The 24,914-nt window shown below is 51.5% G+C and overlaps 7 protein-coding genes across 7 annotated transcripts; 5 read left to right on the top strand and 2 right to left on the bottom strand.

The window, feature by feature from the left end:
• Positions 1-311: 311 nt before the first annotated feature.
• PG998_003003 (uncharacterized protein) lies at positions 312-926 on the top strand (the record flags this gene model as incomplete). The annotated part of the gene is made up of 4 exons (XM_066869821.1): positions 312-436; positions 526-563; positions 629-709; positions 793-926. The coding sequence occupies 4 exons, from the start codon at positions 312-314 to the stop codon at positions 924-926; spliced, it is 378 nt and encodes a 125-aa protein (XP_066733571.1).
• A 1,178-nt stretch (positions 927-2,104) lies between these two features.
• PG998_003002 (uncharacterized protein) lies at positions 2,105-4,589 on the top strand (the record flags this gene model as incomplete). Its single annotated transcript, XM_066869820.1, has 2 exons — positions 2,105-2,444; positions 2,524-4,589. 2 exons carry the CDS (start codon positions 2,105-2,107, stop codon positions 4,587-4,589), a joined length of 2,406 nt encoding a protein of 801 aa, XP_066733570.1.
• A 2,760-nt stretch (positions 4,590-7,349) lies between these two features.
• Positions 7,350-7,775, top strand: PG998_003001 (uncharacterized protein; the record flags this gene model as incomplete). Its single annotated transcript, XM_066869819.1, has 1 exon — positions 7,350-7,775. One exon carries the CDS (start codon positions 7,350-7,352, stop codon positions 7,773-7,775), a length of 426 nt encoding a protein of 141 aa, XP_066733569.1.
• Positions 7,776-8,302: 527 nt separating this feature from the next.
• Positions 8,303-10,874, top strand: PG998_003000 (uncharacterized protein; the record flags this gene model as incomplete). The annotated part of the gene is made up of 4 exons (XM_066869818.1): positions 8,303-8,406; positions 8,577-9,586; positions 9,637-9,969; positions 10,030-10,874. 4 exons carry the CDS (start codon positions 8,303-8,305, stop codon positions 10,872-10,874), a joined length of 2,292 nt encoding a protein of 763 aa, XP_066733568.1.
• A 1,065-nt stretch (positions 10,875-11,939) lies between these two features.
• PG998_002999 (uncharacterized protein) lies at positions 11,940-13,253 on the bottom strand (the record flags this gene model as incomplete). Its single annotated transcript, XM_066869817.1, has 3 exons — positions 11,940-12,614; positions 12,665-13,187; positions 13,244-13,253. 3 exons carry the CDS (start codon positions 13,251-13,253, stop codon positions 12,467-12,469), a joined length of 681 nt encoding a protein of 226 aa, XP_066733567.1. The 3' UTR covers positions 11,940-12,466.
• A 490-nt stretch (positions 13,254-13,743) lies between these two features.
• PG998_002998 (uncharacterized protein) lies at positions 13,744-16,389 on the top strand (the record flags this gene model as incomplete). The annotated part of the gene is made up of 5 exons (XM_066869816.1): positions 13,744-14,285; positions 14,341-14,596; positions 14,649-15,086; positions 15,206-15,335; positions 15,386-16,389. 5 exons carry the CDS (start codon positions 13,744-13,746, stop codon positions 16,387-16,389), a joined length of 2,370 nt encoding a protein of 789 aa, XP_066733566.1.
• Positions 16,390-21,925: 5,536 nt separating this feature from the next.
• PG998_002997 (uncharacterized protein) lies at positions 21,926-24,224 on the bottom strand (the record flags this gene model as incomplete). The annotated part of the gene is made up of 4 exons (XM_066869815.1): positions 21,926-22,800; positions 22,881-23,230; positions 23,353-24,034; positions 24,137-24,224. The coding sequence occupies 4 exons, from the start codon at positions 24,222-24,224 to the stop codon at positions 21,926-21,928; spliced, it is 1,995 nt and encodes a 664-aa protein (XP_066733565.1).
• Positions 24,225-24,914: the final 690 nt, after the last annotated feature.

Below are 24,914 nucleotides of genomic sequence, written 5' to 3'. Positions count from 1 at the left end.
CGTGTGCCACGAAGCACCGAACAGGGCTAAGAGGATATACAGCGTCAATACAATCCAAAGTTTGTGGACGTTGACGTTCGCGTGCGGGTCAAAGTGTAAAGGTTATTTCAGATTGCCGGGCATCAGCGTCAAGATCCAGCTCCAGGCAGAAAGAGAAAACGCCGCCCACGGACCAGGAAAGAAGGAAGAATACAATTGCAGGAAGAAAGCGACCCGCCAATCAATTTCTCAATCAAAGGGGAGGGGGCTGAGCTGGTTGGTCATGGCTCGTTCTTAGTTCATGTGACAAAGTTGAAGGACGAAGGGCGAATATGAATAACCCCACAACTACAGTGTCTGCTCAATCTCAAAGCGACACAACGGACCTAGAAGAATTTGGGCCACCAAAACTCCGTCGACGAACGCTACCCTCTCTCTCGCGACGACGTCGTACACCGTACGAGAGAAACACCACACAGAGCAGCTCACAGATCTCATTGGCCGAGATCTCGCGCCAGCGTATTTATTACTACTGCACCCGAACAGCAACGGGCCAGCAGAAAAGCCCGCCGAGACATCCCTCGGTACGTTATATTCAGAGCCAAAGTCAGAACAAATATTACGATGTAGCGATACTGACTATGGCCAGCCTCTCTGCCTTCATTACTAATGCGCCGTCAAGCACTCGCACGCGATACCGCAGTAGACGATGCGGTCCAGCTGTTCCGAGGTACGGGATTTTTTCACGAAATGACAATCACTCGGTATTGCACAGTATAAATTCAGGTGCATATTCTTGTAACATTGCATTAGAAGAGCCTGCCACGGCGCACAGCGCCTACATTGTTAAGCTCCAGTTACTGTCGTGGATTTCGCCGAATAAGGCAAGTACTGTCGTCGTTTCTGCTCTTGCTCTCGTGTCTCTAATCCCCAATTCTGGCCTTTGATGTATGCGCATAATTCTTTGGAGGATTTCTTAGTGTCATCGTCGAGTTGGGCGTCGGCGTGCAGTATTCCAATTGCTGAATTGCCTCGTTGACCAAATCAACACGAAGTGGCCCCTCCAGTCCCTGACATTGCGAGTCTCTTAAACAGAGAGTGTTGCACAAGGACGAAGAAGATCGCGAACAGGTCAAACGCCGCCGCGGCCCTTCGGATCTGTCGAGTGACGAAGGGCTGATCGAAGGCAAATGAGTAGGAAGGCCGCAGTGTTTGATGAAATGCCGATGGAGAGTGAGCTGGAAAGGGAAGAAAAATCAGGCGTCGCATTCAGCTGGCAACGATGCGACAGGCCGCCATCTGTCAGCAGTGATTAAATTGCCGCCCCGCACGCAAGCAACTCCATGTGCACCAGTTCCATTTCTTTCTTCCAGGCTAAAACCGGAGCGTAGATGCCCGGCTTCGTTATCGCGGATGTCCGTGATGCGCTGGTACGTGGTGTTGGGAAGGCCGAGCGCTGCGAGGGGAGAAAGCTGCGCTGAAAATGGCAACAGCCCAACCGATTCTGTCGGATAATCTTCCTTTCTTGTATACGTAGAGATAGAATAGTTAGATTAGCGCGGCACGTCCTCATCCCCCAGGAGGCTCGGAGTCACAGCTGACTAGCGCAACCCTCCAGACGTAAAATAATAAAACAAACAAAACCCACCTATTGGTCGGCGGAGTCTGTCCCTTCTAGGTAATTTAGTTACCCCGCCGGTTCTAGTTGAATTTCGGGTCAGCTCCAGTTGCAAGCCCAATGTAACGTAGCTAGGGGTCCGTCTCGGTGAACACAATGGCCAATCTTTAATGTACCCAAAGCAACCTGTATCAATTCATCGCCGCGACCCATCATCAATCTAACGCGCTTCCTACCCACCTACCTCATCTTTGCACTACGACGATCCGAATTGTGTTTATCCACATCTTAAAACTCCACAACCGCGTGTTTGGGCTGCTGGCAATGCGGGTAAGACTAACTGCAGTAACTGCCTAAACCCTACTTCTTCTAAGTCACTACAGCTTGCCGCGTGTTTCGATTTTCCGTATTGCACCACGCTTTTCCCGGGCCGTGGCACGATCCAACCATCCCGAGATACTAATATATCCGCTGCGAGCGGCTACGAGCGGCTACGACTGTGCGACAATGCCTCCTTCCTACCCGATCAAGCAGCTGGGGTTCTCAGATGACCGGCGGCGCAGCGGATATGAACCCTACCGACATCCAGACCGTGATCGCGACCCTGGCCGTGGAATCGGTGACAGGAGCAGCTTGAGCCGTCGTGCCACAGATCCTCGCAACTATCAACATGACCGTGATCGGTCTCGCGACAAGGAGGGAAATCGACCCAAGCCAACGGAGAACCTCGAGTTGCAATTGAACACAAACATTCCAACAGGTCCGCGTATACCTTCTTTGCAGACAACGAATTCGCCTTTAATCAGTCGTGGTAGCGGTGCGCCGTCTTTTAGAGCGTCGGTAACGAGTAAGTGCCCAAAATATTCGAAGACAACACAATCAATTACTATTGTGTTGAATCTGGCTGACAATACACAATTAAATAGTCCCAAGCTCAACAACTGCCTCGAGTTCACAACCCCATGCGCAGGCCGCGCCGGAATTGAAAGCTAAAAACCCAAAAGTTCAGCCTGTTCTGGAGCAAGTTGGGAGATGGGAAGACGTAGTACGAAAGCGCACGATTGTCTCAGTCGAGCGAGATAGAAAGGAAAGGGAGATAGAAGAGAGGAAGCGAACCACGGAGAACATCGCCGATAATCGGAACGACAACAGCTCCATTCTCGAATATCTACAGCGGCTACATGGTTACGACAAGAAAGAGTGGGAAGACATTAATCGACGCTTCAGGTCGTTCGATGAGCAATACAATGAATATCTCGAGAGTATTGCGACAGCCATCCATTACACATCGCAAATGTCGTCCGACACGCCTAACGCGCAAGCTATTGGCCCGTCTATATTGTCCGCTTTCGGGAAGGAAATGGAAGTAAAGTTCGATGCTAAGGTTGCGGCTTTAGAGAAGAAAATGGAGCATAGTTTTGCTGGAAAGGTAGCTGCTCTGGAGAAAAACATGGAGGAGAGGCTTGCTACGAGAACTGCCGGTCTAGAGAAACGTCTCACACTAGCTCAAAAAGAAATCAAAGTACTCGACTCGGCACGTATCGAGGCAGAGGAGAAGATCAAGGAACTGCAATCCAGCAGAGATGAAGCCTTAAACACAATTCAAGTGGTCGGCCAGAAGAATGTTGGATCGACTGCGGAATTGCTGTCGAGTCACGTAGCTTTGGAGGCTCAGATTCGGCAACTACAAAGCAGCGATGAGCAGCTCCGGGCTGAAGTCACCGCCTTGGAGGACAGCGTTTCCCAGGTAAGTCGGAAAGCTACACAACGCGAGGCAAATGTCGATTCTATGATCACTGCCATCCGCACTGCTATTTCAACTAAAGCATCTGCACCTAACGTGGAGGACGCCAAGGACGAATACTGCACGGACCTAGCCGAGCTTAAGAAGCAGATACAGAAGCATAAGGACCAGCTCGATGCACTTAACTCTGCAAAACCGCCATATTTCCATATCGACGACATGCACGAGAAGCTCCAAGCTGTGATCGGTGAGATAGCAACCGTTACGCAGATAAGGCAGGATCTCAACGCCGTGCTTTGCAGCACGGGCAAGCTAGAGCGACGATTTGGTGGACTAGATGCTGATACAGTGATCGAAATGTTAGATGTTTGGGAAGGAAGCAGGATTGCCTCCGAGTTTCCCAAGCATAACAGCGATATCGAGCATCTACAGAACGAGATGAAGAAGTTGCAAAGACAGGGGGACCGACTTGTACAAGAACCAACCCCGCCGGTTCCGGACGATAGCCTCCGCAAAGAGATCACCTCACTCCAGCATGGTGACCGCAAGAAAAGAGAAGAAATCGACCAGTTGCGGAACACCATGAAGGGGAACATGAACAAACTGGTTGACCATGTACAGGCGCTCTTAAGGACGCAGATGGAGGAAACAGCTAAACGACTGGATAACCTGGACGGAAGGATGGAGCAGGTTGAGTCCAGAAACGATCGGTGCTCAAACGAGCAGGCCTCACAAGCTGGGAACCAGGCCCAAGCACAGAATCATACTGGTTCAATCACGAATGACCAACTTGATACACGCTTCAAGGCCGTAGAGGATAGGCTCCCCTTGCTTGTCGCCGAGCATGTTAGGAAGGAGGTAACGGAACCTTGCAATACGAGGCTAGAGGGCTTTCGACACGAGCTCGTTGACCAGACCGGCCGACTCGAGCGTTTGAGCTTGGAGGTGGGTGTGGTCAGCACCCAACTCAGTAACATATGGACTAAGCCACTCTGGGACCAGATTTGTCGACTGGTTGACCAGAACTACACGGCGTATGGCCCGAGGATTGAAGCCCAAAGAATGAAGCTTGCACAGGTAGAGGAGAAGGTCGCAACACTTATAGACAAAATTAGTCCAACTGGGCCGAAACAATCTGGGTTTTCCATGAGGACGCCTCTGCCCGGAAGTACGCCGAAGAGACAGAGGCTGGATTACGGCAGTCAAGTCCTCAGCGGTTCGTCTGGAGATTATGGACGGGGAAACTAGCGATAGGACCTGTGACTTACATGGAGTGAAGTCGTAGCTAGGATGTTGAGGATTATACAATGAGGCGTAGCAGGCGTTGCGCATTATACATAGGGTCGCATCCGATTTCCCCCTGCAATGAACTATCGTGCCTGGGTTTGACGCCGCACTCGTGCGAGCGGGTTGCCGTTCCACTGCCTATCGGGAACCTCGGGCGCCTGCAGCATGCTTAGTAACATGCAGACAATAGACGAGAACCATGCTCACTTTGCGGCGTTTGTTGTGGACAGCTGCCTCGAACCCCCCTGCCTCGTGGGACTGTTGAGAACGATAGCACTGCCGTCCTCGTCGGGGATGATGTCGTAGACAGACAGAGACTCCGCCGCGCCAACAGGAGCTGCTGCAATATATTCGGAGTCGATTTCGTACTCGGCATCCGCATCGCTATCCACATCGACACCGGCGTTCGCGTCGTCACTGGCGGCTGGCTGGGCCTCGAAATCGACGGCTTCGGCATGGCGGCTCGATCGTGTCGCTCGACCGTGGCTCGGTCTCGCATGGCAGGCGACTGATTGGCGAAACTGCGGCTGTCAGCAACGGTGTTGGATCACTCGACGGAACGGTAGCTGGGGGATGGGGACAGACAATCCTGTTGAGGTCCGGCACCTGCTGCCCGCGCAGGACGTGCATCGCCGTGTCCCACCGCTCGTGCGTCGGGTTCCAGTACACGAGCGCGCTGAAGATATTGTCAGACGCGTGATTGGTTGTATCTGGTTGAACCCTCTGTCTGCGGTACAACGCGGTTGTCCCAGTACATATTTCCCTTAGTGGGTCCTGGTCGGATCATCGGCCTCCAAGGTACCGATACCTTCCATCTAACAGATATCGCAGAACCGCCCGAGGCCTCATGTCTTGTTCTGCAGCGACAAGCCGCTCTTGCGGACCTTGTCTTTCTGCGCCTTGGTGTGGGCCATGGCGGAGGCCTAGCTACTAATACGGTTCGGGCCACTTGCTGGACCCTCTTGGGGTATATCCGTGGAGTGTCCATAGAGCTACAATAGCGTCCCGCGGAACGGTAGATATAGCCACGCTTGGCTTGCGGGTGTCAAATGGGGATGGCATGATGAGCTCGAGTTGGGCGAACGCCGCCAGGGGAGCTGCTGTTCCGGTCCCGAACCCAAGTTGGCGAGAGGATCCCGGGCCAACTTCTCTTCGGCGTGTCTTGAGAAGTTCTTGCGCAGCAGGAAGATTGGGCAGTTGGCCCTGAAGGCGCGGGGTCGCGAAACGGCGCCACACTAACGATAGTGTGTTCAAGGGACCTGACCCGCTAGTCGCACTAGTGCGCCATTGCTACTCTTCCGGCTCTGCACTCCAATAGTACGCCGACAGGTGCGGGCAACTATGGAAGCCAGGACCGGAAACAGCCCAGGAGAGAAAAGCGGCGCGGGAGGCCGAAATAATTTTCTGTTTCGCGACCGTAGTCTGGAACTGTACAGTACCGTGTTCGATGTAGTGCGCCGATTCCGAAGGGGACCAGAATCATCCAGTAACATACAGTACTGTCTTTCTGCTGCATCAGCTCGAAGACTCTCACAGACTGTTTCCGGTCCTGAGTTCTGTTGGCCCTACTGTTGGACTGCAGCGTCGGAAGAGTAGCAATAGCACGACTAGCGGGCCAGGTCCACTAGAAGCACCATCATTAGCGTAGAGTGGACTGCGCAAGAACTTTTCGTCAAAACGGCTGAAGAGGAACAAGTGTGCCTCGGCCAAGAATGGAACACAACAATATCGGCGCTGCTGTTCGCTGGCTTTGCTCATTTGGGCCGGCGGCGCCATCAGCAGCTCTGCATCCTGAGGTCTTTGTACGTCAGAAAGGCATATCAGAAAGAGTGCACACACGATGCCCATGATCCAAATGCAGAGATTGCTAAGATACCCAAGAACGGCTACGAAGTAGCACTTCCTACTCACGAAATATCCTACTTCGCAAGCTGAGCTGCGTGTAAGTCGCACTGTACTGCACCGGTCTCTTTTGACGACTGTACCTTGAGGTACGAAGACAATAGGCCGGAAGTAGCTTCAGGTAGCATGATCAGAAACGTGTGCAAATAACTGAGTTGGTTTCTTCTGTTACTGATAGGTACGAACCAGAAGAGCTGCATTGAGGATTTGGGGTACAACAAGCGCATGCTACTATTTGAATACCTGGGACAACAAGATGCGTTTCGGCTGCCTGTCGTGAACGGGCCGAAACTAGCCCAAAGAGCTACTGAAGCCTTTCGGCAGCTACTAAAGGACTACATACACATTGGGGGCGGTGGAATGCGAGTTGTCGGCGAAGTCCAGACATGGAATCAGGACTCCTGCCAGCCGTGCCTGCCAAAACCTACCACGAAGAAGACGGCAAGAGTCATAGTCGTATGGGCCGTATGATCAGTATTGCAGTAACTATTGCGTGGCAAGCGGACTCTGAGGAAATCTCAAATGTCCACATCTTAGATACTGTCACTCGAAAGGCCGTAGTAAAGAATTTGACGAGTGTGGACGACCAGGCACGACCGCGAAAGCGCACTTCTATCGCCCCCAGCGCTGGAAGCATTCGGAACTCCTGGCTATGACCCGGGCCTGCCTCCAAGGCGTGATGAGTGGGAGGACGATGTGCCATGGACATGGAGGTCAATAGGCGCCTCAGCTCTGGCCAAGACGCCTAGCAAACAAGGAAAAAAGCTTAAGAAGAGGTCGAGTAACGAATTGTTCTTCAATCTAGACGATCCTGGTATTATGCATACTCCTTCACCTAGCGGGCCCCCCACCCACCCTGAGATCATAGAACTTTCCTCTATCGACCCTTTGCCCTCTGAATCCACTGCCGAGTATACGTCTCCACTTACAGGAACCACCCCATCCGAAGGCACTCCAGTTCCCGCATTCGACGATAATACTACCAACGATAAGAAATACGTTGAAGTTTGCATGCAGGCCTCCTCGAGGTACTTAATATTGGCTTCCACATACTTCAAGAAGATGCTGCAGGACCCCTGGGAAGAAAGCAAATCCTACACAACAGCGGCATCTGAATGGGATACTGCTGCTATGCTTATCTTCATGAACATCATCCACGGTCGAAGCCGGAAGATGCCCCAGCTTCTCAGCCTTGATCTGCTTAATAAACTAGCTGTCATGGCCGATTATTACTCGAAACAGTAGAATTTCGAGCCGAGAACCACTGCGTGCTGCCACGTCAGGCATGCCTGCAGAAATTAAATCTTTTCCTCTAAGCTTTCGGCTGGTTAAGACCCGCCACGCGGGACAGGCCGTCATTATGGGGCCCGATTTGACGTTAGCGCTGCAATTCGTTTCGGAAGCTGCTCCATCCAAACACAGACAGGGGGCACATGCGTAAATTACTAACTTATAGGTTGTAGTGTTCGCAGCATGCTACGTTGTGGATGCCAGTGACGAGAAACTGTCGCATGGATGGTGCTTCAGTACCTGAGTTGCCGTACATCAAGGATCAGGAAGTTCAACATAGCGTATCAGCACAAGAGCTGCCCTTTTTTTTTTGTGGCTGGCCGCCATAGTAGGCATCCAAGGCCCACTCATTGCCCCTACCAGGTATATATATAATGTGTCCATCTCCACAACTAAACCCCGCTTAACTTCGACATCTAAGGAAGTGTCACACCGAATCGCAAGTCGAATTGTAGTTGATTTACATGCATTTGAGCTTCGATATGAATCCGCTACGACTGCTACTCCCCAAAGAGGCGCATCCGGGGGACAGCGCTAGCGAGCCGATGAAAACTCCATCCGCGAAGACCAACAGACAGAAGCTTACGTCAGTCGCCTGTTCGACCTGCCGCCAGAAGAAGACCAAGGTAGCTGGACACTAAGCATGAAACATGTGTGCGATTAATTCCGCTAACATGGGATGGGCCAGTGTGATGGACAGCGACCCAGTTGCCAGTCTTGCCTGAGGAAAAACATAAAATGTGTCTACCCGGATAGTGATGATATCCGGATACGTGGTCTCCGACAGGCCAGCTGCCGGTGTATCTTCGACGTACTTAACGGCGAATGTGAGGGAGACGCTAAAACCATCGTCCGGCGCTTGCGACAAGCCGTCAGCTTTCCAGAAGATTCAAGCAATAAGTACGAGCTAAAAGTCATCGAAGGGTTCCTCCTGAGCCTACAGGATGTCCCGGAAGAAGAAATAGCGGGTTTGGTTACGCCAGTTAGATCTGGCGAGGCGCTTTCTGAGGTAGACAGCCGTCGGAACGAAATCGACCTGCTACGACGCCGGCTCTACCACAACGAATCCGTCATATCGGCTCTTTCGAAATTACAATACAAGGAGGAAGTGCTCGCCAGGGTGGATGCTGGCCAGGGTGTCGATGCGATATCGCAATGGCTGGAACATGCAGTGCCCCCGAAAGAGGGTGCTGCATCCGACGCTGTCAACACCGGGGTCCCACTCCCCGAACCACGAGCTCCGCAGAATTCAGGTACAGTCCTTCCCTCTGTTTCTGAATGGTTCCCCGACAAGGCGTCAGGATCAAGCGGCGATGAAAAGTCCGATCAGCAAAACTTACCCTCAACCGGTAACAAGAAGCAGAGCCAATCGACTGGGACCGACTTTCCTCCAGAGGTATTGATATGGACTGCGAATATGGCATCGTACTTCAGAGTCAGCCCTCGGATACTCTCCCAGCAAATTTTTAGCGGGGCGGCAGATCAGAACTTCATGGATCACATGTCTACTCCTCTGCAAATGTCCGAAATGACCCCTAGGACGTGGACCAGCGTAACGCAAGACATGAATCTAGTACAGCACTTGCTTGCCTTGTACTTCTGCTGGGAGTATCCGATATTTGCTACAATACACAAAGAGTACTTCCTTGCCGACTTCCTGAGCGGAAGGCAGAAATACTGCTCTGCCGGGCTGGTTAATGCGATACTTGCCCTCGGGTGCCTGCTTTCCTCCAAGGCCGGGAGCGACCGTAATCCAGATGATTTACGTATTTTGAGCGACCATTTTTTCACAGAATCACTTAGACTCACCGCCCAGGCCAGCACTCAATACAGCCTGGTCAACATACAAGCCTTAGGGGTTTTGTCGCTGCGGGAGCTGAGGTATGGCAGGAACGCAGAAAGCCGGTATTACGCCGGACAGAGTATGCGGTTGGCTGTCGAAATGGGCCTGAACAAGGTCGGTCACGGCGGCGAGGAGGGGCACGTGGCTGTATCAACTACCACATTCTGGGGGCATTTACCCTGAACAACACATGGGCGTTGGTGATGGGCTTGTTGCCGCTGACCTCACGTGCACCTCTGCTCCCTCCCAGACCGCCCATGCATCTCGATATTGAGGCGTCCCCGTGGGCCCCATATCCAACCGAAGGTAACCCAGACGATAACTTTTGGGGTTTGCTATGAGCGTACTACTGACCCGCCTAAGCAGATGCCAATCCTATGCAACATCCTTTTCAGCAGGTGTCCAACACGCAGTCTGTGTTTAGGTGCTTTTGCGAGATCAGCCAGTTGGCCCATAATGCCGCGTATCTTACACAAACGCCAAATCATCCCGTCACAAGCTCCATGCTCCTGTACACGTATAACCAGTATCTTGACTGGTATGGCAATATCCCAGAAGCACTCCGGTTGGGGACCAATTTCACACCACCGGTATTCCTTGTCCACATCTATTATCACAGTGCCCTTCTGCTTCTGTTCCGCCCATTCATTCGATTGCGCATCGATAAATCACCTGTCATACCGCGAGACGTCTGTACCGAGGCCACGGACGCCGTCAGGAGATTGGTACGCTCGTATTCCCAGCTCTACGGTCTTCAGCGATCGCCGTCGTTCTTGCCCTACCTCACTCTACTATCTACTACCATGCATCTCACAATTGCCACCGTCAAGGGAAACGAAAGCTCGGCCACGACTGCTACTGCACAGTCAGCCATGCTCACCGACGACGTCCAGCACGTGATCGCGACCGTCCCGCTCAACCTCCAAGACCTGGCTCGCGCTGTCGGCAGGCTGGCTGCTCAAGGCAAGATATCGCGTTCTGAACTCGCCCCGGATGTTACCGACGCCCTCTGCCAGGGCATTAGCGACCTGACGGACATGATGCAGTCCAACTGCTCCGCCAAGGAAGCGCTGGACACGCTCCAGCATCTCTATGTGTTGTGGACCGACGGCGGCGGCCCCACAGAAGCGCAGCAGCAACAACCCCAGAGCCTTCTATCCTTCTCGTTTCACGTGCAGGGAAGTTCAATGCCGCCTCTGGGATGTCATTGAAAGAGGCTGGTTTTATCATGTTTTGAGAGACAAAAGCGAAAAGACTTGAGGCGTCTGTGGAGATACTCTAGTTACTCTAGGTTCGAGGAAAGAGACATGCGTTTTTCGTTCACGGTTCATATTTTTCTTGTTTCAACTCATAAATGAATAAACTTGTCCTTTTTACTTTTTAGACTTAAATAACGGCGCATTCCTACGATTCCTCGAGTTCACCTGCACGAGAGATTGCACTTGTGCGACGACTGTTGCTACAGATCAGAAGAGATCCAATATCAACGTGCCGCCCATAACAGAAGAGAGCGAAAAGCGCAATTTTTTCATATTCTCTGGTTTTATGCGGCCAAGCTGCTGATACTGCTACCTTAAGCTACGCCCATAATGTTGAAGGGCATGTTGGCAAGAAACGCAAGATTGGTGGCACCTTGTGACTGTGAGCTCTTTCAGGCCAGAAAACGTACCATATCAGACTTCACAGCCAAATACATTACAGCAGCCGCGCCAGCGATTTTGCCAAAGAAGGCTGTAGAAAGGCTTATGGAGTACTTTGCTGAGCATATTCAGGTGTGGCTTTTTGCTCACAAATACGCTATCAATCGCTTTATGGACTTAGCATCGGCTAAGGTCGTACACGATCTGGCGGAGTGAGAAATCACAAATTATTCTATTGTCACTTGCCGATACGATTGGAATGGCAGATATCATAGGAGGTGTAGTTCCCATATGGGTTTAGATGGGCATCTAGTCTTTCAAGGCTGGAAATGGTGGTAGGTAGACGGCGTTCCTTGCTGCGAGCGCAATAGAGTCTATTGATTTTGTTGAATCCAGCATCGATAGACTGAGAAGCAGGGTTCGTCATCGGGCGGATCCGCTGGAAAACAGCCGCCCGGAGCCGATGAAACTAGGACCACACATCCGCCCGCAGGGCGGGCAAAATATTTCACTCTTCAGCCAGCCGACGGGCGGATTTACACCTGAAATCAGCGGATCCGACGGATCCGTCGGCTGCAGCGGCTGCCCCTGTTTTACGGAGGAGTTAGTCCGTAGCCCCACTATCTACCGAATTCGGTAGATTTGAGGCTCATAAAATGACTGAGACTAGTGTCGAGATGATATACATGGTGTTCAGATACCCCCTTTTCGATCCCGTTCTCCATCCCTAATTACCACCATCTCCATACTACTATAAATCAAGTCCATCAAATATTGTGTCACGAACAAGTCCCTCCCATTCATCACCATTCAATAAATGTAATGGAATTTGCGGCGTATATATGCCGGCAGTACTCCACGATGCAATACTCTGCGCCCACCCTACTGCCTGCCTCCTCAATCTCAACCTCAGCGGCGTGATGATCCGATTGGTCCTATTAAACTGCCGTTCAGTTTCAGCCGTAGACGAGGGGATTGTCAACATGTCAGTGGCCATGTACGAAAGGCGAGGGTACTGTAGCACGCCGACCTCGCGCCACCAGCGTATAGGGTCCGTCACGTAGACAGGTAGAGTACAAACAGACTCTGCAAGATATCGTGTGAGTTCGTCTTCCACAATCGGGTCTACCACTGGCGCTTGATGCCTAGTGACTCGGGCGTTATTACGCCTTTTTTGCTGTGTTTCGGGCTCCGACATGAGGGTATTCTGTCTGCCCTTGTTTACGTTTCTGTAAAAAGATAGCCCTCGACGTAACAAAATCGAGGTCTCTCTCCTCCTCTCTTTGGACGTTCTCACGCTGCGGCAACTCCCTGGGACGAATCAGTTCACCGCGCTACTAAATTATCACTAAACCACTTACCGATTTGCGTAGATGTCTTCCCACATTTTCCTCATCCTTTGTAGAACATCGTCTACCCACTGGGTAGACTGCCGGCTTGGGAGTTCTTTCCAGAGCAATTCAAGATGTGCCATCTTACGACAGGGATGCAAGATTACGGCTGCGTAATAAGCCAAAGAGGTCATCCGCTGGTAGTAGCTATCCAGCTTTGACCAAGCCAACCGAAGGTATACTTTTATCAGTCGGATCGTCGCAGTGTCCAACCCGTCGAAGATGGGGACCATTGCCAGCATCTTTCTGCGATCGTCGCCAACAACATCCTCGACAATCTCTCCACCCATGGCAAGTTCGAGGTGATCCAAGAGATTCTCGATTGCAGGGAAGTACTCTGTGAGCCCACCGCACGTTGATCTCGCAGACGAGACAATGCCGCGGCCTTGTAGCTGTTTCGACACGATCTTGAAGGGCTGAAGGAGTTTCTGGAGGATGCCTACTACCTTCCACTCCTGTGTAGTGAGCCGTTCGTTGAGGACAGGCGGCCTATCTGCGACATTGCCACAGGATTGTTCCCACGTGCCCTCCAAGTCGTGGAACATTTACTTGATAGCATCCTGTAGTAGAAATGCGCGGCTGAACATCACACTCTGACCGCCTTCCTGACCAGGCTTTTGGTAACCCCCTGTTCTTCGGCTCTTTCATAGACTCACGCCGCCTCCGACCGTTGGCCATTTCTGTCTTGACCCCCCTAGCTTGGCTCCCTCTTCTGCTCACCTTTTGCGACGCTCGCTGCCTTGGTTCATTCCAATACTTTCTCCCCTCGATGTAGCATCTATTTCCGGCTCTCTGTGCACTCGTCAACATGTATTTGAATAGTCGCTTGCGCCCCTCCCTACTTAGGGTGCTGCTTTGTCTCTCACCTTTCCCTTCTCCCTAGGTCCAACACTCTCGAGCCCCCTCCTCCTCGTTGCCTCCTTCACACGCTTACACACACCCGCTACCCATAGTTACTCTTCTTCCTCCGATCTAGTTTCTGGGACTGAGCCGTACCTCCGCCCCCTGCCCTTCGCCCTTGAAGCCTTCAATACTCTCCAGCGTGTCGCATGCCGCCTCGATTCTCCGACGTGCCCAGACGGGCGAGACAGCGGAAAGGTGTGCGCCGAAATGCTCGAGCCAGCAACAAAGCCCGGTCCGCCGAAGGAAACGATGCCAACTCCCCAATACCCCGACAGGTTGACGATGATTTCAATGTGCCCGACCACCCACAGGCCAACGGGGTTTCATCTGACAGCACTCGACGAGGTCCGCGGGGATACCAGCGCAATACAAGAACCGTCAACAGGGCGGTAATGTCTACTACGATACCGAGACCTACAGACTCCCGCTCGGGATCGATATGCTCCCTCGGTTCAGGCACATACAGTGATGACGAGCTCGAGGAGGATCGTGCGGGGTCAGACTCGGACTTGGACCGCAGCGCAGCTTCTCTGCCCGACTCTGGCTATGCCTCGGGCGAAGGCGATGCTGATGAACGCAACCTCTTGCAGCAGTTCATCGACCAATGTCGAATCGAGGGCCCTACCGTGGCCAACCACGACCCCAAGACCACCAGGGTAGTGGATACTGAGAACCAAAAATGGCAGCTGTATGCTATATCGGCCCGCCTTGGATGCGTATAATAAGCTGACATCTTCCTTCAGGTTCTGCAAGGAAATGAAGGATGAAGAAAAGGCAGCTCGGCTGGGCTGCGACCTCTTGCTCTATGAACCCAAAGCTACCTTAGAAGCCTGCGATGCTGCTATCTTCAAGGGGTATCTCCATTGGAGGGTCAAGTCCTCGAAAGGCGGGATCAAGAAAGAATCGTCCATCATGACCTACTGGAACAATCTCTGCATGTTCTATGCAAGAGAGACGAAACGTTACATGGACGGTGGAATCCTTTATGATATCAACAATGTGAGCGTATCGCTATTGCCTTATTTATCCGTCACTGCTAACATAGCTTTAGTGGGTACATGCTAAACTTATGCCCATGTTCGATCTGGACACGTCAAAAAAGGAGAAGGCAGGTCTTTATGTTTCTGACTTGGATTTGATCCTGCATCACCACTGGGTCACAGACGAAGAGGTGTATGCCCACGAACGATTACGTGTCCAGCTGGCGGCCATTCTTATCATCGCCGGTGCAACTTCTACTAGGCCGGAGGCATTGATCGGGAATCTGCGTTACAGAGATGTACTCTTCCAGCTCTTTCCCCCTGGTGACGGGGGAAAGCGGTCTCGCCTGGGGTTAGTCGTGGACTTTGTGAATGTTAAGAAGACAGGAGGCTCGCGTGATCCTAAGAAGTTTGGGTTCCACGAGGAAGACACGCTACTGCATGATCCAGTCCTTCACATGCTGTCGTTAGCCTTTGCAGACGATGCATTCTTCAACCAGTTCGGATTTGTGGGGGGATTTACGATTTGGTCGTCCCGCCAGAGTCCGATCGGCTTAAATTGCGGTGGAAAGAGGAGTGGCTAGACCGCCCCATCTTCCGAGATGCGGAGTTAGCTAACGGCGTCAAGATATCACTCACAAAGGCTCTTAAGTATAAGAAAGTTCGCGATCATCTAGTCCGGCTTGGGATCGCTCTGGGATATGCCAAAAGGTTGGAGTTCTACGACATTCGACGTGGATCTGGCAAAAAACTGCACAGTAAGACCCTCCGTCAAAGCTCAAACGAATGTGCTGCTGACACACTGCAGAGGCGCTCAGCCCCGAAGAGAGGAACAAGGCCATGGGGCACAAACTTGGAGACTCGTCAACCTACACCCGATATTACATGACTCACTTTATTGATGCAGACACACAAGCTATTGTGTTTGGAGGCGACCTGCAGTCAGATTTCGTGCATCTCATGGGCCGACTCGTCCGGAATAGTCACGCTCCGACAAAGCTCACCGATCAGCAGATGTATGAAGTCAATAAGGATCATCAGCTCGCCAAATTACGCTCCGAAAGAGATGGTATCAACAATCGTATCAAGGCCGCCCCGGACGCTGAGATCCCGGAGCTGCATAGCCGTCGGAAAGTACTTCAAAATGAGATTGACAGTTTGACAAAGAAGTTGCGTCACAACCGGTTTCAAACCGCAATTAGGGAGTTTCACGAAACATTCCACTCGGACGAGGTTGCCAGGCAGCTCCATGGTATCCGCCCATCCACGCTGCTGGCTCCGCCGTCTATTGAATATGACCTGCCTGAGCGTGCCGAAGCCGCTCGCTTGTTTTCCCTGGCCGCCGAAGTGTCCAACAGGGACAGCCTACATCAGCTACGTATAAGACTTATTAATACGCTAGCTCTGCTCTCGAAGCGACGAGAGAGCCCTTGCCGGAAAGCGAAATCCAAATCTGGGGACAGAAAGGGAGCACCAAAGCCTCCCGGAAATCCTATGATACCTACTCCACCCGGGGATATGGAGTCCAGCAGGATAGGCACAAGCCCCAGCCACCCAGCCACGCGCTCGAAGCTATTTTGCCCCTTTTGCAAATGGGCCGATCATGAGGTGGGCAACGCCCAACGTCAGAAGGTTTGGCGGATAGATAGCCTGGCCAGGCATATTCGTCGCCAACATTTGGCTCAGCAGCCTGAATCTTTTGATTGTCCTTATGATGATTGCAATGCTATTCTGGGGGGACAGAACATTTCACAGCTCACATGGCTCGCGGACATGGCATTGAGTTTCCGCCGTCTATCCTCTTGTAGATAGATTACTTTCTTTGGCGAAGATGATTGAAGGTGTCACATTGAGGGTCAAGGGCGGGTGTTGGTTGAGGATACGAGATTACTTGAATATGACCTTTGCTGAGAACGGGACTAGCTAGCCCAATCAGAATTGCAATAGCATAGCACGCAGCCCGTCGCTAGCTCTGAACACAGTGCTTTGATTGACTTATCTGGCGCCCGGTGATTCGCGGAGTGCATCGCCAACCTAACACTTTGTGAAGTCTGAATTCAATGTTTCTTTTTTTTTTCTCGGGCAGTCTTCCACATCAAATTATGATATGATGCTAGGAGCAGTCAACCCTGCAATCTTCGCTCATAGTGCTCACCGCCTTCCCTATCCTCTTATGCTTCTGACCGCCTTCCTTATTCCCTCATGCTTCTGACCGCCTTCCTAATTGTTTGACCCTTCTATCACACCCTCCATGTACAAAGTAGCGACTGATTTCGATCTGTGCGCTTACGATCCCGCTGCCTGTGCCCCAAAGCCGACGAGCATCACACTTTTGCATCCATTTTTAAAGTACATCTCTGCATCTTCCGCCTGCATGTAAATCTCTGGTGTCGTGGCTCAGTTCGATCGCGACTTCGTCATTCATTGCATGTAAGCCCGGACATCCTCTTTCCTCTGTTGTTGTTTACTTGACGTTTGAAGCTTGTATCTTTCCTGTCCGATGCTTAGATCTCTTAACGTGCAAGAGGAACACACGAGTGGCTAGGTTATTCTAGTTGGATAGACTTTACGAAATTTGGACCCAATCAGCTACCATATTCTGTCCACTTTTTTTTTAAATCAAGTTTATTGTCCGCATGCAGCTATCTAGCTATGACAGACCTTATGACAAACCTAGCCCTGATGAGGGCTTACTCCTTTAAATCCAGGAGAGTCCAAATCCAGAAATTCCATCGCTCAACTTGCTGTCCATGCACAGCCTGTTCGTTGTAGTTAACAAAAGGGAAGCTTTGTTTCCCGTAGGAACGAGAGCAGAGCTCCCCTTCCACGCATGGTAGTGAAAAGAACGCTAGTCGTGAGAGGGAGCCCCACAAGCTGCCTCCGTATTTGCATTCGCTGTCTGCTGAAGTGCCGACAGTAGAGTAGGAGATGTGTTGTCGTCTGCCTCGTTCTGGCGCAATACCTACAGACGTCGGAGTCAGTTTTCCCTATGAGGTGTAAGTAAGTTGCTATGTGTCCGATGCCTGTGCGTAATTGGATATACGCGGACGTGACACTCCGAGGAAATCCAGAGTAGTCAAAGGGCTTCATTGGAAACTTCGGCGGCTTTCTGGTTAGCAATCGGTATTGCTTCCCCAGGCCGTGAACGCGCCGGCCATGGTCTTCATTCTTTTCTTCGAGGTCCCATAGTTGCTTCCATCTTCCTTTCACCTTTTGGTGGATCTGGCTCTTCAGCCAGCTGAGGGACACGAGCTGATCTTGCCGATCGTGTCGTGGGAGTGGCCTCAGAAGCCCCTTCTTCGCTAGCTTGTCGGCAATATCGTTGCCTCGGATCCCACAGTGCGCCGGGCACCAATGGAGCTGGACAGGATGTTGGAGAGATTCTGCGATGCTGTTCACTTGCCTGGCCAGATAGCTGGTTCCTTGCGTCTGGCGGAGCGCGACCTGGCTGTCGGTAAAGATGTAGCAGGGAGCGTTCCATGATCGGGCAATTCGCAGGGCTTTGTGTATGCATATGAGCTCTGCATCCGCAATCCGAAGGCCGGAGCTTAGATTCCAGGAGTAGCATTTGGCTGCACTCGTGTGCGGGGCGAAGGAACAGAGACCCGCTGCAGACCTCGTTGGATTCCCTCGGGCGTCGAAGGAGCCATCCGTGTAGATGATGGCTGCGTGCTGCGGGATCGTTCGGAGGAGTTTACGATGTCTCTTCGCTGCCTCCTCTTTCCCCACGCTGAGGATGACCGGGCGCAGGAGCGGGCTATACCATGGCGGGAACCAAGATTGGTCCGTCCTCTCTATGTTTTGTGACTTCGAGAGACTCTTCAGCAAGACAATGAGGGACTGAAGTTGTGTGAGGTAGGACGTTGAGGGTTGAGAAAGGCCGTGATTGTAGTTGCTCCCTAGAGCGGGTTGGTTTCGTGGTCCGTTGGAAAAGGCTTGCTTGACGGGGTGGTTGTGGGGTAGCTTGATGAAGCGAAGTGTATACTGGTATGCGAGCTTCATGTGTCTGCATTCCGGCAGGAGGAGGGCAGCTTCGACCTCCAGTGCCTTGGTCGGCGACCTGGGGAACGCTCCCGTGATCGTGGCCAGTGCTTGGTTTTGGAGCTTCTGGTACTGTTCCCACAGGGATTGGCAGCCTCTTCGTCCGAACCAGAGCAGGGATCCATAGTCGGCCACCGAGCTTACACAGGCCACGTATAACTGGCGCAGGGCGTTCAGCCCGAGCCCTCTTCGCTGGCGGGCGATGCGCTGGATGCCTTGGAGAGCTCCGTACCGAATGCTTCCAGTGCTGGGGGCGGTAGAAGTGCGCTTTCGCGGTCGTGCCTGGTCGTCCACACTCGTTAATTTCTTTACTACGGGCCTCCTCGAGAGACAGTATCTACCATGTGGACGTGTGAGATGTCCTCAGTCATAGGCTGTATCAGAAGCTATCTATCCAGCGTCCATTCCCGTCTTTCGGCCACTTGCGCGACGGTTCCGATTCTGCACCACATTAAGGGCCAACGGAACCAGAATCATCCAGTAACATGCAGTATTGCCTTTTTGCTGCATCAGCTCAAAGAGTTTCGGGCTGTTTCCGGTTCTGAATTATGTTCGGAATTGGCACACTACGCTCGTGCGGACCAGAATGGTTGTTTGGCCAGGGACCCCAAAGTGCCTCTTGTGGGCCAGCAAGTGCGCCACGCCCAATAATTGACACATCAATATCGGCGTCTGGTTGTTGTCCCCGTTCGCTCTAATTCTGCTGCTGCCCGCTAGCTTTGCTCTTTTGGACCGGCGGCACCATCAGCAGCTCTCTACTCTGGGGTCTACATCTGCCCTACCGCAACCTATCTATTTTACACTCATGTACGTCAGAAAGGACACAGCATAATGTCCATAATCAGAACGCAGAGCAATTCCTGATCGAGAGTCTAGCATCGCAAGATGAACTGCATTTAAGTCAACCCTCGCGAATGGAGATGATTCCTAGCGCCTGAATCATCAGGATATGGTGGTTGCCCTCACGGTACATTAGGTCGCCCAAGGATGCTCAGCGGCAGTACATATACCTTCTCGTGGCGCAATAGCCGACAGTGACTGATATTCGCTGCTCCTGATGTGCTGCACATTGTCTCACTGTAAGCTGTCCAGATACTGCTGTGGGCTCAAAGGATCCGGTGACAGTGTTGCTCCTGTGCTCCATTCACATCATTAATGGTTTAACGAAAAGCGACAGTCTTGGTCGCAGTTAACCACCGATTGTGAGCTTTTTGTGATTATGTGATTTGTTGCAACGTGACAACATATTCTACGCTTGATACAACCAGCGCGTGGGCCGAGGCAATATGCCGAGATCAATCGACGAAACCTCAACAAGTGCTGACCCACTGAAGCATGTCACAACTGTCGGAAACTCAAGATCATGGTTGAACAATCCATCGCATTTCCTATTCATATATACACTGATTCAAAACTGACCACACACCCAGCGTGACGGTAGCCTGCCCAAGATGTGGACATTGCGCCAACAAGCGTCGAGCCTGTGGTTAGGAAATCGACGAAGAAAAGAAACAGAAGACCAGATATGCAATTCTGGATGCATTCGTTGGCAACTTGCAAAATCTGCCCGGAACTAAGGTTGGTCAGCTTTTACAATCGCAATGTAGGTGAAGAAGCTTGATGAGGAACATAAAATGGCCATACTAATACTAGGGATCAGCATCTCGAGTCATGTTTAGCTCCGCTATCATGTCCGAATGATGTTAGACCTATCATCTATGACATCACATGATATAATTATGACGGCCAATCATCACCATTGCAGACTCTAACAGCGCCTTCCTGTCTTATATTCACACGCTTCGGCCTGTGCGCCTTATCCTTCCCCGAAGAGGATTTTCTCCCCTTTCCTCCTTTCTTTTGGACTTCACAGTGAGCGTACCTAAATAAGCTTCAGAAATGTCGTCTGACCTCGGCTGGGCAGATATGTATTGCCTGTATTGTGAAAGACAAACAGCTGGCTCAGCATTTTGTTCTGAGCATTGTCGGTTGGCTGAGAACGACGGGCTGGTGTCGTCACCGCTCTCTCTTCTGATTCCTCCATATGCTTACAATTATGAGTACTTACGTCCAAGCTGGTAAGTCATGTCTAAAAGGCCGTTTTGTTTCTCTGCACTTCTAATACACAAATTCAGTATACCAAATCATCGATGCTGTAAAGCAAAGCAGCCCTACAGCACTCCAACCCAGACGAAACATGTTCTCAATTCCTATAGAGCTCGATCGTATCAGCTGATGACTAGAATACACTCATATTGAAGTAAGAACAGGGATAACGTTGATAATATACGCTGCAGGTTTGAATCCTGCTCGAGCGTATACGAAATGATCTCTATCTTGTGCATCCGTCTCACTGTCGTTTCAGCAAAAGTCTTTGCCACCATGTTGTCCCCGAGCTAGCCCGTGGCACCTAACAAGACCGGCACCTTAATGGTTGATATAAAAGCGAAAACGCTTCTTTTTCACCTTGGTCCGTGTCTTCCGCTTTGCTTCTAGTATTTAGAGTAATCTTCTATTCAAAGTCATATCGGATGTAATTTGATCGACTTCATCGGTTATCTGTGTCTCCAATTCCATCAATCGATGGCGTAAACGGAAGATCACCTTGCTGAGAGGGCGTTGCGCTCCGACTCGATCGCTCGCTGGTTAAGGTCTGGATCACGCCGTGTGAATCAGGTACTGGGCTTTAGCTGTTGAAATAGTCTTGCATTCTCGAATCGGCTAATTGCAACGATAATCAGATGCCGATTTAAACATAAAAGCTCTGTGAATCGATGGGAAGCATGATTGATCGGCTGGCTGCTTCAATCGCAGATGTGTTGTGTTGGGGAACGAAGCAAGGAACTTTGGGAGTCATTTGTACAGCAAACGCACTTCCTCGGTGTTCCCATTGACGGAGCATTCTACACGCTGCTACAATAGACGCAAGGTGCCGAGGGTAGGGCCGTCGAGTAAGCATGCTCCTTACACATCTTCATCTTCCTTCACTTCACACTAGTTTTGATCTACCCCTCTTCTCCCTTTGCATTTAAACACTCTTTCATATTGTACACTACTCTTTATCCATTGCCATCACCATCACTCGACTGAATATTCAGAAGGATCGCATCATCAAACTGCCGAACTTAAGTAACCAAGCTAGGGACTAATCGTGAAGGGCATCTCTCGGTCACCCCATTATTTGAAGCACTGTAGCTCAAGACGCTCGCTAGTGCATGTCGTCTAACATTAATCACTCTTATGTACATCCGCCCTAGCTATCTGTCGTTACCTGTGGATCTCTCTGAGCCTGCCCGAAGGAATTCTTTCATCGAGTCGTACAGTCCTTTATTAACCTGCTGATCCAGGGAGCCAATGGCTTATAGTACATGGTGAAGGCGTCTGCTACAGTCGTTTGAAAAACGTCTTCTTCTGCAATTACGCCCAGTTTCATGCCTGCGAGCTCCGTGTCTACGTAACTCCACTTGTCAAACCTGGGAACAACTCTCCCTTTACCAGGTCCGTCATAGTGAATGCATACCCAGAAAAGAACCCAGAAAAATGAATCGAGGTCGTGCATGAAAGAGTGTTGTTCACCCAGGAGCGCCCCAATTGCCATGAACGCCCGTGTTCCTGTCTTGCCCTTTGCCCCCGAGGCGACAACGCATTGCTCTTTGACGGCTAAATCAAGATCAATCAAGAAGGCAGGCCAGGAGGGGTTGCAGTCAGCCTCGTTGATCATTAGGTTATTGATCGAAAAATCTCGGTGGAGGAAGCCTACCTCGTATAAGAATTCGTGCCCAGTAATACATCCTGCTAAGGCGCCCATCAGGGCGGCTGGAGAGCTCGCTTCATAGATAGGCTTCCCATAGTCTCGAACAATAAGTCGCCGATGTATGCGATTCGGTAAAACACCCCTAGCAATCTTGGTCGGAGAGGTAGAGCACGACCGTTTGCTCGGAGGGAGCGAAGACCCGGTCTGGCTGGACGACCGCTTGACACCTGCTGTGATGCTCCGGCCTTCTCTGGAAATAACTGTTCCACTTGTGTGAACTACTGCTGAGCGTCGCTGTCGGTAGTTTTCCGCTTTCGTAATGTCCAAACCCTTGCGGACATTGCGACGAATGTCGTCATCCATGTCACGCACTTGGACAGTCTCGTCGTGGTAGTACCGGGCCACATTGACAACACCCTTCGCAGTTGCTTCGCAAACCAGTTCGCTGCTTCCAGCCGCTCCGTGTATTGCCATGAGTCTTTGATCACAAGGGGCGCCTGCGGTTTACCTTCGCAGTGCGCTTTCCAGCAGGTTGTCGCCCGGCCAGCTATACATCGAGCTCGCTGCATTGCTCCGTGGATGATGATGCGTTCGGTTAAGCCGTCTCGTTCGATCTCGATAAAACGTTGGCCGCCTGATGTCTTCATTGAGGAATCGAATCCAAGTTGCTGCTCGTCCATCCATAAGAAACAAAGTATCGTGGACACAAACTGTTGGCCGTCCTCGTTAATATCAAACCGCTCTGATGCGATCCCGCCGAGCCGGTCAAATACCCAAACCCTCATGAACGATCCGCAAATGGTGAAGTCCAGGACAAACCGACGAGTGTCCTGGGCCGCGAGAACTTCCCTCGCATATCTTCTAAGGTCAAGCCATGCGTCCGATGGCTTGTCTGCGGCCGGATTGCTCTTGAGTCCCCCAGGCACCAATATCTGGGACCAGTGGCACCTCGATTCTTGCGTCGCATTTGGGTCGCTCACGAAACCAACGTCCGGCTTGCGCTTCCCCACAGACCCGTCAATTGGTTGGTTCGGTTGGCTAAGGGTCTTCGCTGGCTTTGTTCATCCGGACGGTATTCCTTTGCCAACTCCGCCAGCTTGTCGCTCATTCCTGCAAACCAGTGCAGTACGCCTTCTTGGTCGGCATCCTCTGGCCAGCCCTGCCGCCTTTCGTCGAAGAGTGGTGCTTCACCGTCCTTGCACTTTGTAAAGGTTGTCTCGGAGACAGTGTCCAGGTCTGCAACACCTCCGAAGAATACTGTCTGAAGGTCCCGGAGCCCTACATACAGAGGGCCAAGCTCTTCTTTCAATACACCATCGACGTGTTTCCTATGTTCCGAGGAGTTCGCAAAGCTGCTCGTATTCCGGCGCCATGGGGTCTGTCGGAGAGAAGAGGCTATCGGTCGTGGCGGCGGAGTAAATGATTTGTTGAGGGTTTTGTAGACTTGACTCCAAATAAGAGAATCATCTGAACTGTCGGTAAGGACTAACTGTAGAAGAGGTCGGACGCTGTCGAAATCGAAGTCGTCGGAGGTGACGGCAGAGACAAGCCTGAGCAGATCGCTCCTGAGGGTGCCAGGGTTTGAGCTGGATTGCAATAGGCGCGTGACTGGGAGAATTTGAAGCGACGATAGAAGACTACTAGAAGCAAGATCTTGGATATCTGCAAAGAGTTTAGTGACGCACCTGACAATAAGGGTGAGCTTTACCTTCGCGATCCAGGTAATTCAATGCGGCTGGCGAGCAAGTAATGTTTTGCTTTTACAAATGAGGTTGAAAGAAGCGCGAAAAGTATCAAGACCTGTTCCGATAGGATGCGCAGCTATGAACTCTGATTGAGAGTGTTCTTCCATGACGATCAGCTCATATCGACAGCCAGGATGCTGGTTTGTTTACGAGCACCGAACGCGCGCGTTGTAATGGATACACCGGGTTTTCCAGTAGTTCAGCAACTCCCGGATTTACCTCGGCAGCGATCCACCCAATTGGTGCTAGTTCGGACCCTGCTTGCAGCTAGATGTACTTTGTGCGCATCCGAGTCGCGTTTAGCTTCGGACAGCTGTGAACTACGCAGAGGAGCAAAACACACAAAGGCAACATTGCTGCTTTTGTTGGTGACGGAGGCAGGTCGTTTAACGGGACGCGTGACTTGGACATGCACCTGGAAAGGCAATGGCACTGTCACAAGTGAGCGGAGTTAGCCATGGCATTGGCCCAGGACTTCAACATGCACCCTGGCGCCGTACCAATAACATGATGAATCAAAAGCAAGCACTGCTCGTAATCTCTGTGCCAGTTTCCCAATTAGAGAGCCAGCAGTTTAGCGTGCAAATGAATGCACGTTGTTTGCTTGGACCTTAATAAAAAAGTGAATAGAGTCAGTTGCGAATAATAAAGGGCGCACACATCGAGGACTGAATCTGTAAGAGGGTAATGCTTCGCCACACATGGTCATATTCATGGACTCCAAGCGGCTCCAACGTCAAGCCTAGGAGCTGCAAAAAAGGGTTTTTCTCGTCAAGTACCGATTCCCGCCATATGGT

This window comes from Apiospora kogelbergensis (assembly GCF_038363985.1).
Source record: "Apiospora kogelbergensis strain CBS 113332 chromosome Unknown utg000002l_segment0_segment0, whole genome shotgun sequence".
NCBI classification, from domain to species: domain Eukaryota; kingdom Fungi; phylum Ascomycota; class Sordariomycetes; order Amphisphaeriales; family Apiosporaceae; genus Apiospora; species Apiospora kogelbergensis.
This window is presented reverse-complemented; position numbering and strand designations above follow the sequence as displayed.